The sequence below is a fragment of the Taudactylus pleione genome, unplaced genomic scaffold (genome assembly GCF_031769625.1).
Source record: "Taudactylus pleione unplaced genomic scaffold, aTauple2 ptg000451l, whole genome shotgun sequence".
Classification (NCBI taxonomy): Eukaryota; Metazoa; Chordata; class Amphibia; order Anura; family Myobatrachidae; genus Taudactylus; species Taudactylus pleione.
Window position 1 is genome coordinate 6,618,378 of NW_028284853.1, and position 14,123 is coordinate 6,632,500.

Sequence of the window (14,123 nt, forward strand, 5' to 3'; positions counted from 1 at the left end):
CAAGCTAGGGATGGTTTAACCATTTACAGTACAATTGTTAGTTAGCATCGATGATATGAACCCAACGGCATGGGACCATCGATGGTTTCACCTTTTGATGGTCATCCCATTCCCAGCTCTATTATTCACCAGGCAGTTGGTCAATTAGAGGTGGGGATGAGGCTCTGAAGGGCGCGTCGGGGAGCAGAGCTAGGCTCAGTGTCCTGGCGCCAAGTAGAAAGAAAATAAATTGGGGAGCTCTGTACCATCTACCATTGATAGTTGATAACCATCGATGGTCATCCCTATGATCAAACACCCAGACCGCATTTCAAGACGCTGGTCTCCTGCCCATGAAAGGAGATTAGTCAACTATGGTCCACCAAAAGTGGAGGGCATGTGTGTACTCCGGGGGCGCAGGGAGGTTTATACTGGGTATCAAGTGCATATCATAAGTAAGGTCCAATTAATAGGCAAATGTTGTGCAACTACAAGTACCAGCATTTCCTGCCTTGAACACACATTTACTAAGACAGCTGCAGACAGTATTCAGATGGAAGGAGAACCAAAGGGAGGGAAAGTATATGTTGGACAGAAGCATATAGGTGCATACATTATGGAAAGGATAAGATATAAGAAGTGATGGGGAGAGGAGGGGTTTAGTAGAAGTATGCTCATTGCAGAGGAGACACCAAGCTAAGAACACAGCTCAGAGGAGAGTTTGGGAGCTGGAATGTAAATATCTCTACATGGAAGGGGTGGTTTGCACAGAGTAAAGGTTCTGTATGTGGAGCTTACAGGCAGCTTATAGACTCCCCTCCTGTCTGGGCAATGAATTGGGGACAGGGCTGGCTGCATTCCAACATTCTTCACTTCGCCAGGTAAGTCCCCTCTGTGGTCCCAGAATATTAGGTTCTGTGCTAGGGTTAGAAACAGGCAGCTGTACAGTAATATAGTGCTGTACTTGCCATGATTTGTAAAGCTTGCAGTCAGGTAATAGCATCATATAAGGAATACACATAGGAATTGCTTGAAAATGGATCTTGAAAGATTCATAATGTTGCTGTAGTAAAACCTTCTAAGGTTATGCAGATTCATTTTGGACAGAAGTGACGTTCAGCTGACACCCAGCTTCTATTGGAATTATTTACAGGAGTGCGTATAACTACTAAGCTCTATACATATTATGTATATACACATTTCTAGTATATAATATTATTCTGCATGTATGGACAGGTGCAATGTACTATTCTATAGTTCTGTATGTTGGATTTTATTGTACATATAGTTATTCGGCATGTACAGACTTATGCATAGTACTGTCCCACTACATCTGTATGCTGGGAGTAATTTCTAGTATATATAATTATTCTGCATGTGCGGAGTACAGACAGGTGCATACAGTATTATTCCTCTAGTTCTGTATGCTGGGAGTAATTTCTAGTATATATCATTATTCTGCATGTACGGACAGGTGCATAGTATTATTCCTCTAGTTCTGTATGCTGGGAGTAATTTCTAGTATATATCATTATTCTGCATGTACGGACAGGTGCATAGTACTATTCCTCTAGTTCTATTTGCTGGGAGTAATTTCTAGTATATATTATTCTGCATGTACAGACAGGTGCATAGTATTATTTCGCTACTTCTGTATGCTGGGAGTAATTTCTAGTATGTATTATTCTGCATGTACAGACAGGTGCATAGTACTATTCCTCTACTTCTGTATGCTGGGAGTAATTTCTAGTGTATATCATTACTCTGCATGTACAGACAGGTGCAGCATAGTATTATTCCTCTAGTTCTGTATGCTGGGAGTAATTTCTAGTATATATAATTATTCTGCATGTACAGACAGGTGCATAGTACTATTCCTCTACTTCTGTATGCTGGGAGTAATTTCTAGTATATATAATTATTCTGCATGTACAGACAGGTGCATAGTATTGTACCACTACTTCTGTATGCTGGGAGTAATTTCTAGTATATATTATTCTGCATGTACAGACAGGTGCATAGTACTATTCCTCTAGTTCTATATTCTGGGAGTAATTTCTAGTATATATCATTATTCTACATGTACAGACAGGTGCATAGTACTATTCCTCTAGTTCTGTATGCTGGGAGTAATTTCTAGTATATATCATTATTCGGCATGTACAGACAGGTGCATAGTATTGTACCATTACTTCTGTATGCTGGGAGTACTTTCTAGTATATATAATTATTCTGTATGTACAGACAGGTGCATAGTACTATTCCTCTAGTTCTGTATGCTGGGAGTAATTTCTAGTATATATAATTATTCTGTATGTACAGACAGGTGCATAGTACTATTCCTCTAGTTCTGTATTCTGGGAGTAATTTCTAGTATATCTCATTATTCTGCACGTACAGACAGGTGAATAGTAGTATTCCTCTAGTTTTGTATGCTGGGAGTACTTTCTAGTATATATCAGTATTCTTCATGTACGGACAGGTGCATAGTGCTATTCCTCTAGTTCTGTATGCTGGGAGTACTTTTTAGTATATATAATTATTCTGTATGTACAGACAGGTGCATAGTACTATTCCTCTAGTTCTGTATTCTGGGAGTAATTTCTAGTATATCTCATTATTCTGCAAGTACAGACAGGTGCATAGTACTATTCCTCTAGTTCTGTATGCTGGGAGTACTTTCTAGTATATATAATTATTCTGTATGTACAGACAGGTGCATAGTACTATTCCTCTAGTTCTGTATTCTGGGAGTAATTTCTAGTATATCTCATTATTTTGTACGTACAGACAGGTGCATAGTACTATTCCTCTAGTTCTGTATGCTGGGAGTACTTTCTATTCTAGTATATATCAGTATTCTGCAGTATTCTGTGTGTTATATGGAAGCTCTGTGTCATACACTGCAATGCTATAGGAGCACAGTACTGGAGCGGTGCTGTGTGAGCTATATGGAAGCTATATGTCGCACACGGCAATGCTATAGAAGCATAGGATTGGAGCGGCGCTGTGCAAGCTATACTGAAGATATATGTTGCCGCTGCACTTCTAAAGGAGCACAGGATTGGAGTGGTGCTGTGTGAGCTGTATGGAAGCTATATGTTGCCTGCTGCACTTCTATAGGCGCACAGGACTGGAGCAGTGCTCTGTGAGTTATATGGAAGCTATATGTTGCACGCTGCATTTCTATAGGAGCACAAAACTTGAGAGGTGCTGTGTGAGCTATATGGAAGTTATATGTCACATTCTGCACTTCTATAGGAGCACTGGATTGGAGCGGTGCTGTGTGAGCTATATGAATGCTATATGTTGCTCGCTGGACTTCTATAGGAGCACAGGATTGGATAGGTGCTGTGTGAGCTATATGGAAGCTATATGTTGCACGCTGCACTTCTATAGGAGCACAGGACTGGAGCGGTGCTGTGTGAGCTATATGGAAGCTATATGTTGCACACTGCACTTCTATAGGAGCACAGGACTGGAGCGGTGTTGTGTGAGCTATATGGAAGCTATATGTTGCACGCTGTACTTCTATAGGAGCACAGGATTGGAGCGGTGCTGTGTGAGCTTTATGGAAGCTATATGTTGCACGCTGCACTTCTATAGGAGCACAGGACTGGAGCGGTGCTGTGTGAGCTATATGGAAGCTATATGTTGCACACTGCACTTCTATAGGAGCACAGGACTGGAGCGGTGTTGTGTGAGCTATATGGAAGCTATATGTTGCACGCTGTACTTCTATAGGAGCACAGGATTGGAGCGGTGCTGTGTGAGCTTTATGGAAGCTATATGTTGCACGCTGCACTTCTATAGGAGCACAGGACTGGAGCGGTGTTATGTGAGCTTTATGGAAGCTATAGGTCACACACAGCACTTCTATAGGAGCACAATGGTAGTCAGATTATTATAAAAATGTCCTCCTAAGTCAATAGCAATTTTACCTTTCAAACACACTGAGTGGATCAGTGTTACCGTAACCTATTAAAGTTTCATAGCAAAATAGAGTAATGCTGGTACACACACTTGTCGATATATTGTTTGTTCGACGAATGATATATGGCGAGTGCATCAGCGAGTGTGAACATCTGATATGTCTGTGAACGACGTCCTTCACAGTCATATTAGGTCGGCCCTGCAGCACGGCTGATGCCGATATATCATGCCTATATATCCATGCATCTGCATGTGTATACTGGCGACCCGCTGATCGCCGCACACTGGCTGTAGGACTGATATCACAACTGGGCAGGCAAATTTGGATGCCCGCCCAGTTGTGATATCAGTCCAGACGTATAGAGCTGCCAGTTGGTAAGTGTGTATAGCTATCCAATAGGCCGCTAGGACAGAGGACCGGTCTGCTGAGCATCTGTCGTTGTAGTGTGTACCCAGCATTAGTGAAGTCTGACACAAAAATATGCACCACACTTTGACAGCCTGTATCTGACCATCTTCTGATGAACTACAAGTTCTAGCATGCCTTGGTTTATAATGTTGCCAGTCAAAAGTAACATAGGCTTGTGCAAGTGCCAGCTTTATAGATTGACATGATAAGTGTATATGTATATATATAATATATATATATATATATATATATATATGACCCCAATGCTTCGGCACTCTGCCACTCAGTGTAGATGGGCATACAGCCCTAACTTGCTCCGGTGCCCTCCGCGGGGGACAGCACCCCCAAATGAATATATAAACAATATCAAGGCGGCACTCGGAGACAGATGAAAACAATACCCTCAAATTCCTTCTGGTGAGAGTATTGTTTCCATCTGTCTCCGAGTGCTGCCTTGATATTGTTTACATATATATATTATATATATATATATATATATATACCGTATATATATATATATATAGTGTTCACTCTAGCTCCGGCGGCAGGCAGGGCGCCGGAGCTAGAGAGGGCACGTTTGTGTGCGCACCTTCTTTAGCGCGCGACCGAGAAGGGGGCATGGCCATTGAAAAGGGAGCATGTCTATAAGACGCGTCCCCTTTTCATCACTCTTGGGGACGTGCCCGGCACTTATGGACACGCCGGGCAGCCCCCAAGTGCTGCAGACGGGGAGAATAGATGCCGGGCGCATGCGTCCGGCGTCTATTCTCCGGCGGTGACCGGGTCACCGCACATTTCTTCACCCGCGGGACACTGCGACCCGTGGGTGAAGACGGCACCCGCAGGCTGTTAGGACAGGGCGCTTTTTACCCTCCTTCTGGAGGGCAGGGCGCTTTTTGCATTCCAGAAGGAGGGCAGGGCGCTATATATATATATATATATATATATATATATATATATATATTGTCATATAGATATTAGGATTTGGTGAATTATGTTTCCTTGTTGATGTACTGCTAAGACTCACAAATCGATAAGGTGCAAATTCCTATGACACACTGGATTAATTATTTTTACATGTAAGGGGCCTAGGAAGACACTTTTGTTAAGTCTTGTCATACTGTCACCGGTGACTCAATTAAGGGACAGGAAGGTTTGTCATTACTATTTTAATTCCACTCAGGAGAGTAGATTGGTATATGTCATTAGAATGCAATCTCTGAAGGCATCCTGCAACCGGGATGTCCAATTGACATGTATAGTACATTCAGTTAGGGTAACTTTGTTAGCAGACAATGGCCCTCATTCAGAGCCGTTCGCTATTTGCGTTCATTCGTTCAAAAACAAGGGGTGGCTATTCAAATGATCCGTTCGCACATTGCAGTCTGTTCACACCTCTAAGTCTGAACGAGCGAGCAAAACATACGCTCGTTTATTTGTTAAAAATGCCCCCTGGCCGCTCGCACCATACGTCATGTCCGCTATTTATTAGATTAATCGAGTACATCGAACAGGATATGAACTGCTCGCTATTCTTGTGGTTGGTTTTTTCAACCGCTATTTTGCGAGCAGTTCTGAGTTAAAAAAAACCAAGTGACGTGGTCAATGACGCTGCTATATTAATTATGCACACCCATAAAATGCCCGTTTTGACCTTTAAGCACGCCTGCGTTCTGATCTCCACTCCCCGTTTTCAAGCACCTTCCCCTGTTACCACCCACATACGCCTCATTCTGTCACTCAAAATAGCAGGCACTCGCTATATTGCGTACAAACGATTTTCAGCCGCACTGACTGGTTCGCGCATGCGTACTAAAAACCGTACGCATGCGCAGATGTGCGAACATCGCTCGGAACGAGCGTACTGCCGCTAGCAAGTGGCTCTGAATGAGGGCCCATGTCATTACCTGACAGAATATTAGGACACACACACAGGCTTTGTCTGACATCAGCCCGCTCAATGTGGGGTAATCCTGTATACAGGCCGGTCACTCAGGTGTGTGTGTACATCAAAAAAACATAGGGGGAGATGTATTAACGGCAAAAATACGGTAAAACCCCCGAATATGCAGTTTTCGGGGGTTTTACCGCATTCCCCGTATGTATTAAGCAGCAGAGTGCAGCGCATTCTGCTGCTTCGCGTTGCTAGGTAACGCCACCTTCAGGTGGCGTTACCCAATAGAAGCCTATGGGCTTCTTAGTGCAACGCTCGGGGCTGGGAGGGATCCGGACGGATCCCTCCCATGAGCCCCTGCGGCCCGCGGCCTTCTGCGCATGCGCAGAAGGACTTCTGGGTGTGAAACCCGGAAGTCCCTCTGCCCGGCAGCATCGCAAAGGACAGCTCTCATCGAGAGAGCTGTTCTTTGCGATATTCTTGGTACATGCCGCGGTAATTAACCGCGGTATGTACGCGAAGTCGGGGGGGATGTACCACATCGGCAATGTCGCCGATGATACATCTCCCCAATAATCTTTCATCCGGTTCATGATATAAACATGACAACAGGTCTACAATAGCTGGAAGCTTGAAACATCATAGAGATATAGCTGAAATATAGACGCCGGTTAGGTGGGATTTTCAAATTACTCAGAGGCCTGGGTCTCAAGATATGACGTAGCTCACCTCTCCCACATCCCATATGTATCCTACAGTATTTACAGTCCTATGATAGCTATAATAACAGGGATCAAGGTGAACACCCCATATTTTAGGTAATCTTTCAAGTTAAAATGTTACTTTGGCAATTCTGGGATGGCCCAGACTTATGGTGGGTACACACTGGGCGATTAAAGTGGACGACTGAACCATAATGATATCGTTATCGTTCAGTCGTCCACTTTATCGTCCATTTTTAACCCCAAAACGATGAACGATAACGACGACGCGCGTTCCCGCGGGTCGTTCGTCATCATCGTTCATCGGGTTAACATGCAGGCCAACCTGACGATATTGTTAGGTTGCTGCATGTTGGGGAATGGGGGAGAGAGCCCGGCGCTGAACGATATCGTTAATGATATCGTTCAGCGGTTGTGCTCAATGTCATGAACGACATTGAGCACAGCCTGCCGGGGACACACTACACGATATCGCTCAGGGAGCATATCGTGTAGTGTGTACGCACCTTAAATTAGCTGGTCAGCCAATCATCAAATATTTGGTAGTGCCATCACGAGGGGGGAAAGTACCTCATAAAAGGTATGAGTACCCTCTGTTCTGGGCTCAGACTCTGGGGTTCAAGTCAGACTGAGGGACTGTTCCATGATGCCTGCTGTGCTCCCAGCACAGATTTAGCTGAGTGTTACTTCTGTAAGTTTTCCCTTTTTTACTTGTAATTGTAATACATGTATGTACCTTTTGTAAGCTATTTAGTTTGTAACATTTTGTATAACTAAGCATTGTACTTCTTTTGTAAATAAAGTATTCTTTATTAGTTTATTTCATATATGCTCCAAAACCCAGTCTTTGATGAGATTACTAGACCGCTATGGCTATAGTTAGTCATTGCCAGAAGCAGGGGGCCTCCAACTTTGTGTGTCAAACTTTAATGTGAACTAAACTATGAAATAACAAGTGACTATTATAGGGCTCATTTGTCACTTTGTATGTGTCCTCGTCAGTGTATCGTTCAAGTCACGTCTACTGTCATCTGTAATTGCATAACTGCCTTATTTACTGTATTTTAATAACCATCAGATCTGTTGCTATGGCTACCATTGAAGAGATTTTAGATGGGATAGTGGGCAGTTCATTCCTTAAAATTAATTAGTTCTTTAGAATGGAATAGTCTTTACTTGTCACTCATATCCTTTGCAAAATTTGAAATGAAACTGGGTCTATTCCTACATATAGATAAAATGGACTTTTGTGGCGGTTTTGGAAACGGCTGTCAGGTTGCCATTGCTACCCGACCCTACACAATGACACTGACCCTTGCCCTCGTTTTTTAGGCACAAAGTGATCTGCAATCAACAGCCAATTAATAAAAAGAAGTACAGCTTTATCGTTACTAACCAACAAATTATCACAGGATTTCATCATTTTCTACCTATTTCCAGAAGGGGTTACTTTTATTTGTAGATGAGGTTCTGCATTATTCTGTGCCCTCCCTGCTGACCCAACTGTTACTGAGCTGTGCTGCTGGCTTTTCATTAGAGTTTAGGAGGCTGTTGATGATGATGATGACGGTGAGTTGGTCGTAAAGTGGGCGTGAATTACTAGATAGAGAAGTGCACACAAAAATTGTGCGTTTCCTCTCATACGCAGAACTTAAGATACATTAATTTTGGCAACAGTGGCATATATACGTCCCGGTTTTACGCCAAACATGCCACATGCCTCACAGTCTGACCTGTGTTATAAACCATTTATTTTATGGACAACAGATGCATTCGATATTAGCCATCAAAAGACTACAAAAAAAACCCTACAATTCAACAAAAAGGACTCTGACAAAAAAAATAGCTTAACCACATAAATGGCAATTTTTTCCCTTAAAAATTACTGTCTCGCCATCTCAAATGCCCATCTATTCACCCTCTAGGGCAACCCATCATCTCCAAGATTGCTGGGCACGCCCCCAGGGTGATGAATACCGTGAATCCATGCCCCATCCAAATGAGCCCACATCCTTTTTTGTATGTGAGGCAATACCCCCCTCCCATGTACCAAAGGATCCAATATCCCCCGCATGCCATTTAACCCTCTCCTACCCCATCAAGCAGAGCGCAGTGTGTTGGGGGGGGTACTCATCTGCTGCTGCAGCTTCAGAGGTCAGCCATAAAAGAGTGCTCAGGGGGAGGGGGGGGCTAAGGGGTCTATGTATTAAGCCTTGGGGAGAGATAAAGTGGACAGAGATCAAGTACCAACTACTCAGCTCCTCACTGTCATTTTACAGGCTGTGTTTGAAAAATTAGTTAGGAGCTGATTGGTTGGAACTTTGTTTTTCGTCCACTTTATCTCTCTCTAAGGCTTAGTACATAGACTCCTAAGTTCCCCTTCTCTCATCTTTGTTTCCGACACATGCGCCCAAGAGTGTCGTTCAATGGTTTCTGGGGCGTGATTCTCTGCTGGGGTGAGCAGAGCAGCAGGAGGAAACAGTTGGGCACAGACGTGAAAAACCCAACTGGCTGTGATCGATGCCCATGCCACCATGCCAACTAAGAGGTTAAAAGATTAAATACACATTAAAAAAAACAACATAGTCTTTGCCCCATTGTTGAAGAATGCACCGGCCAGTGTCAGGGGAAGGTTCACAAACAGCCAATATCGTGTGGTTTGCTAGTGTCATCATCATTATTGCTATTTGCACCTGGCAGTAACTATCTGCAAAGAATCTGACTTCCTTAGTCTGTATACAGTATGTTGCCGGTAGTGTGAACATGTCCTTCTGTACTTGGGCTGCATTAGAATACCCTCTTCCCACCCTGTTCCACCCATGCAGGCACAGTCAGGCGTAAGTGGTAGATTCATCATGGATGTATATGCGCGGTCACACTGTTTTTGGCAGGCACAATTCAAATTCTACTCAAAATATACTACGCCAACTGGTGTAGATCTCACTCTGCATCACCTTCAATGAGTCTAAACATGCAGCTTGTTCCCAGAATAATTTGTCTGTGCAAACTGCAAAGCCATCTATGCACCTCTAGCCGAGGTTTCTGATGTCATTTTCTCCTCTTCAGCTCCTCTGGGATGCTAGGGGGTGTGGTTTTCCAGCTGCGGCTCCTCCTTCTCTCGCAATGTAACCCAGCCTCCTTGAACTGGGGAGTACCTGGTGAGGGGCTAAAATATAGAAACCAATGGAAGGAATAGACAACTTGCGAATTGTCAAAACAGCCAAAGCTCAAGAGTCTGAAGAGTGGTACATTTGAATGTATAAAATAACTAGTTTTCAAGAATTACAAAAAATAGGGGGGTAGTTGAACTAAGCCTTGGAGAGCGATAAAGTGGAGAGAGATTTAAGAAAAGTTAAATCAAGCCTTGGGGCTCTATTTATTATCATTATTTTTACTAAAATAAAGTGAAAAAGGGGTGTTTTCACACCCTTTTCACATTATTTTAGTTTCACCTAAATTTACTACAGGGCAATTGGAGTAGAATTCGTAAATTCTACTCCAACCCCTAATTATCACTTATTTTTAGTAATCAGATCGCATTTCCCATCATTGTAATGGGAAATGCAATCTGCCTGGTAGTTACTAAAAATAAATTGTGAAAAAATACCGGGGAAAGCCCTGTGATAATAATGCCACCTGGACTCCTGCTCTGCTCTAACAGTCAGAGGAGAGCCCGGAGCCGGCCCCAGTGATCAGCTGTGTGGTCTAAACAGACCACACGCTGATACACTGTAAAAAAAAATATAGTAAAAAAAAAATCACTTACCTGAGTCCAGGGACCGGAGATCAGTGCGCCGGTGATGTCCTCCCTCCGGTCAGCTGGTCTCCCATCCTGCACTGGGCCCCGATCATCAGGTGACCGGGTCCCAGTGCAGGATGGGAGATCAGCTGACTGGAGCCATGGAGGACATCACCGGAGCCCGATCACCGGAGGTAAGTGCAATTAAGTGAGGCGGGAGTCGTGGGGGAGGGGATCAGGGGGGTCGCGATCGTGGGTTTGAGAGGCTTAGCGGCTGGAGGCAGGGCTTAGCGGCGGCCGGTCGGTGCATGCGCGGGCACTTGTCACTGTATTTTTTGCAAAAATACCATGGTAAGTGTGCGGAAGGGATTCGCACGGATAGAGCTTTATCGCAAGCTCTGTCCCTGCAAGGGATTTTTAGTAAATCCCTGTGATATTGCCTGAATTCGCAATGCAAATTCATTCGGTAATATCACACTACAATCTGCATTCAAAATGCGGATTGTAGTAAATAGAGCCCTTGGAGAGAGATAACGTGGAGAGAGATAAAGTACCAATCAATTAGCTCCTAACTGTCATTTTTCAAACACAGCCTGTAAAGTGACAGGAGCTGATTGGTTGGTACGTTATCTCTCTCAAGGCTCAGTACATCTCCCCCAAGGTGGTTTATTAAAGGAATTAATGATGCTGAAAAAACTAACATTACTGAATGAGCCTTGCATCGTACAATGATAATTTTTTTATTGCATGTACATCAATACACATCCTCTCCAGAATATGAATATTTAATAACATATATAATAATTATTTTCATGTCATAATATGTATATTTATTCTCTTGATTATATTAGATTTATTTTTCATATTGTCATTGATAAAGGGATTGAAGAAAATCCAGCAACAGTATAAAACCAAATACCTATTTACTGACATTAGTTGCTGTAACTTTTTTTTTAGACATAAAAGATAAGTTTCTGATATTATTTGTTATATACCAAATGCATTGCCATTTCCAAGAATTCCTCAAATAACGCTCAGTTTTTCTATCATCCAGATTCTTGACCCACCAGGATTATAAGGATTATTGCTATGAGAAGTTTATGTTTGCTATAGACCGTTATGACCCCGTGGGCGTTCTGATTTTGCATTTCAATATTATTAGAGCCCGACTCTTGGCGGGCAAAAAAACTTCTGAAAATGATGGCGGCACAAATCCACCAACATGTTCTTAATTTCCATAGTAGGGTCCCAAAAGGTCCATAAATTAGCTGCAAGAGACTCCTGCGTTCCGTAGGTGTGTGCACCTCAGTCACAGCTGATGTTATGTTATATATTTTGTCTTGCGATGTTACTCTACAGATACTGTAAGCAATGCTCTGCTGCTATTCATAAATCTCCTGGTTTGCAGGTCTGGGTGTGATACTCTGCGGATCTGTCATTGATGTTGCACAGATTTCTGATCCTGTCTTTGTTTTGACCCCTGCGGCTGGATGAGGCCCTCACCTCTTCTCTCCTTCCTCAGCCTCTGTACTCTCAGCCACTCGCAGGTAAGTGCAGGAGACCCCCAGCCCATGTGTCACAGTAATGATTTCCCCGGGGCCCTTCAGAATAGCTGCTCATATTATTGGACCCAGGGATTTGCAAGACTTCTGCCATTTACTTGAATTGTACTTTAGGTCTTCAGCGAATTCAACTTCACCGGACGACCTGTATGTCGTCTATTAACTGCAGTAAAAACTGTTCTCTTCACATCCATATCATCATCCAAAGTACATCAGCTGTTTTCCTTCGCTATGGGTTTATTTATACATTTAGAGATAAATGCTCTGAAAGCTAACGTTCCTATTCATGGCGAGATAGTAACCGGTTTCGGTTGATCTTATCATGCCCCCCTGTGACAGGACAGGTGCTCCGATAAGCAAGTGTCCCGGGAACCCTAAAACTAATACACTCACAGCGGCAAAGATTTACTCTGTGGGGTTCCTTCCCTTTGCTTGCACATGTGCACCGTGAGGGCCAGAGGGAGCGGAGATCTTTAATACCCATTGCTTTAATACCCCTACTCGTTGTGTATGATAAATGCTGCTACAGCCAATCAGCTCCCAACTGTCATATTTCAAACAGATGACAGTTGGGAGCTGATTGGCTGGAGCACCATTTATCATACGCAACAAGTTTTAAAACTCGTTGCATATGATAAAACTCGTTGATAAATGGGCCCCTAAATAAGTAGCCTCTTTACTTAATTTAATGATAATCATACAGTGACTGCTTCTTCCACATAAATTAATAAGATAAACAGGTCACAAAGAGAAGTGTAAAAACATCATCATTAAACAACAATATTTTAATTGCAGTTGGATATTTACTGTTTATGGTAAAGGGGCTTAACACCGCACACAGCACTTTGATGATGACATTGCTCTGTTGTGAAAGCGGTCAGTTTCGCCCGAGAGTGGAGGGGTGTGTACATGCAAAGTGTCTGAAACCTGGGCTTCTCTGGGGGCTACCCGAGTCTGGATCGCTCTGGGGGTATGGGTGTGTGCCGCGGAGGCGTTACTGTGGGTGAGTCTATCCCAGACTAAAGCTTAAAAACAAGCATTGCGCAATAATTATCTCAGGATGGCAAAAACATATAACAAAATGTTTCAGCTAATTTTGATTTAAATTTGATTTTTATCTTTTTTTAAACAATTTATATATAAAAATATGCGTTTGTGGAACTGGAAGCTTGGGCTCTCATTGTACATGCACGGTCCGGCTTGCCATGTGACGCGGTTAGTTAACCCTTTCCACCCCAGTCCAGTATTGGCCGAGGCAGCTGAGTTTACGCAGCATTAAATAATCAGCCTTATCGCTGCATTGATAAATGGGCCCCTTAGTGCAACAGATAATCCAGTATTTATTGTTATTAATTTTACACTTTAGGATTAATTTATTGTACGTGCCCTCCTGCAGAGTTCAGTAAGTACATTTATTCTTCCTTTAGTTATTCCTGTTATTTTAAGCCTTTTATTTATATAAATATATTAGCCTTTTATTTATATATTTGTTATATATTTTAGCCTTGTATTTATATCATATGCTAAAATCCTGTGCGGTTTGTGAACACCCAGCGCAGGAAATGAGAAATACTTTTATTATATGGTCGGTTACATGAGGTATATTAAACTTTATCCCTGGGTAAGGTGTACAGCAGACAGAAGAGACACCACAAGTGTCAATTCAATTCAAAACCGAAAGATATTTATTGAATTGACAAGCAAAGAAAAAAGTTGGCTACGCTGATGATTATTGCAGTAATACGCCTGGTATTAGCGGGACCCCTCTGCAGGAACAGTTGGCGTTGTTGGATAATTGTAGATTGCTCTCGACATGATATATCTTCTCATTCCAACTGACGCTGCCTCATCCCAGGTGCTGACTGCTGTGTATAATAGTCTGACA

The 14,123-nt window shown here is 42.9% G+C and overlaps 1 protein-coding gene across 1 annotated transcript in view; it reads left to right on the top strand.

The window, feature by feature from the left end:
- The first annotated feature begins 676 nt into the window (after positions 1-676).
- LOC148505544 (glucagon receptor-like) overlaps positions 677-14,123 on the top strand; it is a 110,903-nt gene continuing 97,456 nt past the window's right edge. The window contains exons 1-2 of the mRNA XM_088448186.1: positions 677-860; positions 12,085-12,223. Coding sequence (XP_088304312.1) covers positions 12,167-12,223 — 57 coding nt within the window. The 5' untranslated portion in view covers positions 677-860; positions 12,085-12,166. The remainder of the gene's footprint in view (positions 861-12,084; positions 12,224-14,123) is intronic.